This window comes from Oryzias latipes, chromosome 7, assembly GCF_053564925.1.
Source record: "Oryzias latipes strain Hd-rR chromosome 7, Olatipes_Hd-rR_3.1".
In the NCBI taxonomy this organism is placed as follows: Eukaryota; Metazoa; Chordata; class Actinopteri; order Beloniformes; family Adrianichthyidae; genus Oryzias; species Oryzias latipes.
In genome coordinates this window covers 2,703,203-2,707,500 of record NC_136243.1, presented here as the reverse complement: position 1 = coordinate 2,707,500, position 4,298 = coordinate 2,703,203, and the positions used below count along the sequence as shown (strand labels likewise).

At 41.0% G+C, this 4,298-nt stretch overlaps 1 protein-coding gene across 1 annotated transcript in view; it reads left to right on the top strand.

Moving 5' to 3' along the window:
* Positions 1-1,549, top strand: part of LOC101170973 (voltage-gated potassium channel subunit beta-2-like) — a 41,431-nt gene extending 39,882 nt beyond the window's left edge. The window contains exon 15 of the mRNA XM_023957072.2: positions 1,207-1,549. Within this exon, the coding sequence (XP_023812840.1) occupies positions 1,207-1,290 (84 nt within the window). The 3' untranslated portion in view covers positions 1,291-1,549. The remainder of the gene's footprint in view (positions 1-1,206) is intronic.
* The last annotated feature ends 2,749 nt before the right edge of the window (positions 1,550-4,298 follow it).

Genomic DNA, 4,298 nt, shown 5'->3' with positions numbered 1-4,298 from the left:
ATCCATTCATCCATCCATCCATCCATCCATCCATCCATTCATCCAAGTTGTGTTTCATTTAAACAACAATTTAGTCTCAGTAGCAACTGGAGAACATGGCATGGCAGTGGGCAAGAATTTTAACCCTTGTTCTATCTTAGATGACCCCCCCCCCCCCCCCTTACATTGACGTGTTCTCCCTACCATAACAAAGGTGGATAAAGGTGGAAAGATTTCATGTAATCCATGGACACCAGTGAAGATCAAAAATAATTGAAGAAAAAAGGTTCAGAGCACTGTCTAGTGGGTCTAGATGACCCAACTCCCAATGTTAAAGTGCCTAGGATAGCACAAGGGTTACATATTGCAAACCTTTTTGGACACAAACAAACAAACAAACTCCAACTGAACCTGAATCCAGAGAAAAGCTCATGGAGAAATCTTCCTCGCATGTTTGTCCTCATCATTACCTGACATAATGACAATCAGAGTAACTGGTCATATACCTGCGGATATTAATAGCTTACTTCAACAAGAACAAAACATAAGGCAAGACGCTTTAAAAAGGTAGATTATTTAAAGTTGAAATCCAAACCCATGTAAAGGTTTCTTGAGTCTTCTAATAATCTCAGTCAAGGTCAGAAGCTGCATAATCATAAAGAAGACTGCTAACTTGACAAATGTTCAAAGGACAGTCACCCACACCCATCAAAGGTCAGCACAAAGAAATGTACGGACTGCTCTGCAGAGGTAGATGAGACACCAGACCCCACAATACAGATGACCTGAAGAAGCAACATTGGGCGTCCCTTCCACATCTGCAGAGCCACAGCATCCATGCCATGAAGCACTGATGCAGTCATTCATGCAAAAAGAGGCCCAACCAAGAAAAAATTGCAAAGACATAAATGTCGTTTTCAGAAACCTAACATTTGAGCTGGAAATGTTATTTTGTGGGTCTGATGGGATATTTTAAATTTCTGAGACACAAAACTTTTGAATTTCACAATCTACTGGCTATAGTCATCAAAGTTACAATAAAGGAAAGGGCTTGAAATAATTGAATGCATGTGAAAGGATTCTATATAAAACATTATTTTCACTTTGAATTGGTTGTCAGAAAATATTGAACTTTTTTCACATAGTTGTAATTGTGACACCTGTATGCTCTCCAACGTCACCAGTTCCAGGCTTCCCTGCTGATCAGCTGCTCTGCTCCCTCCACAGGTCCTTCCAAAGCTGTCCGTGTCTGTCATAGCAGAGGTGGACAGCATCCTGAGAAACAAGCCCAGCAGTAAAAAGCAGATGTGATGAAGCACTCAACCCCCACGTCCTTCATTTAAGCTACTTTGAGCCACCGGTCGCATAAGCAGACGACCCTATGGAGCCCACACCCCCACCCACTCTCCCCAAAGTGGAGACTGCATGCAGCACCTTCAGAGGATCAGCATCACAGACCACAGATGGTGGGTGTGAAGGGATGACAGCTTTGTTTTTGGATACGTGGAAATGAATATAAACACTGTCTTTCTGCATTTTAGTGTGATTTTGTGAATAAAAAAGATGTTTATGAGTCTGAGCGTCTCATTTCTATAGAAACTCAGTCAAGACATAAACTCTGTTCTTGCTGTAATGAAACTGGTTAAAAAAATGTTGCAGTCTTTTCCACGTGGCTCATAAAAGAAGGACTTTTTCTGTTTTGGGAGGTCCTCATTTCAGGAGTTCTGGACCAGATCTGACCCTCTGCCTCAAAAACACGTGTTATAATATGCATATATGTATGACAAATGTATGGATCGACTTGGAACTTGCTTACTTCTTTCTGCAACCACTTGGAGCTTGCTTGACGTGAAGTAAAGACTCGGACATGGAAGGGACTTGGACTCCTCCCTGGTTTGAGAGGCCACAGATCTTCAGCTGAACTCTCATTTGGACACAGTAAAAACTGAGGGTGTGCAGATGTCAACACTTTCATTCTGTGTTCTGCTGCAGAAAACAACACCATCATCCGTAACAACGGGTTTTTTCTGGACATGCTGCTTTCTGCTGCACATCTGTGGCGCTCCTTACAGAAGGAGGGAGGAGTTCTCTGCAGGAGATCAGCTGTTTCTTGGAATTTCTCCACCCACTTTGGAGAAATTCTGCCATGTGTGCCACCATCCCACCATCAGAGGCCCAAATCACTGTTTGGAAACCATAACAGGATCTGTTTCTGAAAGGTTTTTGTGATTTAAAATGGAAAACTGCAATCAGCAAATGTGGATCTTTTTTTTTTTATTTCTTCTTAATCTCAAGACTAAATAAAGTCTTTTATGAACAAAGAAATAAGGTGACGACAGCGCTTCTGCCTTTTTTGAAAAGCTTTTCTTGTTTGTGTTTCCTGTTTGCATTGTAATGGTAAATGGATTTGGCTGAACCAGCAGACGATCAGTCTGAACTACCTGCTCTGAAGTTTTCCTTACAGTCTTGTAAAAGGTGTCCAGCCCCTCCTCTCCTCCTCTTGTTCACTCATGAACTCTTCATCGTCCGTTGGACAAAGCTCTGCTTCCATCCAACATGTTAGGAAACTTAAGGCTTTTATTTGGTTATAAAATTACACAGTCATGGCCCACCGTCATTCTTACCAAACATGAAAGCAAAAACAAATGTATTTATATAAAATATCCACATATAGAACCACCAGACCAAAGCTATTCCTTTTTTTTTACTGCCTCGAGGAAATGAGACCAGAAAAAGCCCCAGACCAGGAGTTTTTGCCCGCTGAACACAGGATATCATGAGTTAGAGTTAACTCTATGGCCTTTTCTAATTTGAATTTTTCTTCAGTGCTATTTAGCAAAACTCAGTCTTTATTCATGACCGCACTTTGTTCATTTTTAATGTTTTTTTAACTTGTCCTGTCCAACAGCTGGGCAGACAGATGAGAGCTGAGGGCCTCTTGTGTTGGACATATTTTACTTTAACAAGAGGGGTTATTAATCTTTAGACAAACCAAAGGTATGACTGAATAAACCTCTTTTGGAATCCAGGCCAGACTTTATTAATTATAATTGTATTTGAAAATCTTTTGTGTTGGACCGTACGGAAAAGGAAAGAAGGGAAGAAGAGAGAGGGACGTTAGAGAGAGAGGGGGGGGGGGGGATTATGGGGGGGGGGGTGTAAAACCATGAAGCAGCATAAGACAAGTTTCTGGATGTTTATCATTATGGTGAGGTTCAGATGTAATACAAATCTGGAAGGGGCGGGGCCTGCCCACAGACACACTGCAAAAATGTTCACATGTCAACATGTACACAATACAGATAATGTTCACACGCATACTTATGCCTTCAGACCAACTAGTGTGAAATATTTCATTCAATCAGACAAACTATTAGTGCAAAGGTGAGCTAACACCTGTGCTCAGGTGAGTGTTTATGTTCTTCTAAAATGGATGGTTGAATGTGTAAAGATGTTAAACAGCACATTGTGATGTACAAACCCGTTCTCATGACCGATGACTCCCCCAACATCCTCTAGGTGGTGCTGTCTGGTCACCAACTGGTCTCTGAACTGAGATATTGTCATCCATCAGTCCGTCCATCCAACCATCTTTCTTTAATCTTCACTGAGAAGGCAGCCCCGCCCCTCCGGGGGCTGCAGGAAGACCCTTTCTGCTGTTTTTAATAAACAGGTTCTTTGGTTTACAAAGAAAAGTGGGAGTTTTGCTCACATAGACATTCCTCTCATTAATGAGGAAGATGAAGAAATATGAACAATTCAAAACAAAAAAAGATATAATTGTAAGTGAATTTTTAGATTAAAATATTAAACTTGTGTTGTAGTTTGATGTTAAAACTTCCCATTTTTCTATTTGAAAGACAGCAGTCAGTGAGACAATGAAAAATGTGAAAGTTCTACAAAAAGGCATGTTTCAAAGTTAAAAGGGCTTCGACTGAGAGCGTCATCAGATTCTTCCAGATACACTAAATCTCACTTCCCTTCTCTTCCTGTTTGTGTCTGTATGTCTGCAGAAAATGTCTGTCCTGACAAACAGCAGCTTTTTAAAACCAATTCCTGAAAACATTCTGCTGAAGTTTGCCTGAAGGGTCAAAGGTCATCGTGACATCCGAGGTTCCTGTGCAGCAACAGAAGTCCAACCAAACACAGAACCTAAAGGAACTTTTGACTGGACTCCTCAAATGAAATCAAGTTGAAAAGAAAACCAGTGCCTTTCCTGCAAAAGAAAAGACTGACGAGCAAAGCAGGAGGCTTTTATCTCTTCTTCCATCAGCCAATCAAACCAATAAACTTATGGATCAGGACCAGCAAAGGATCAG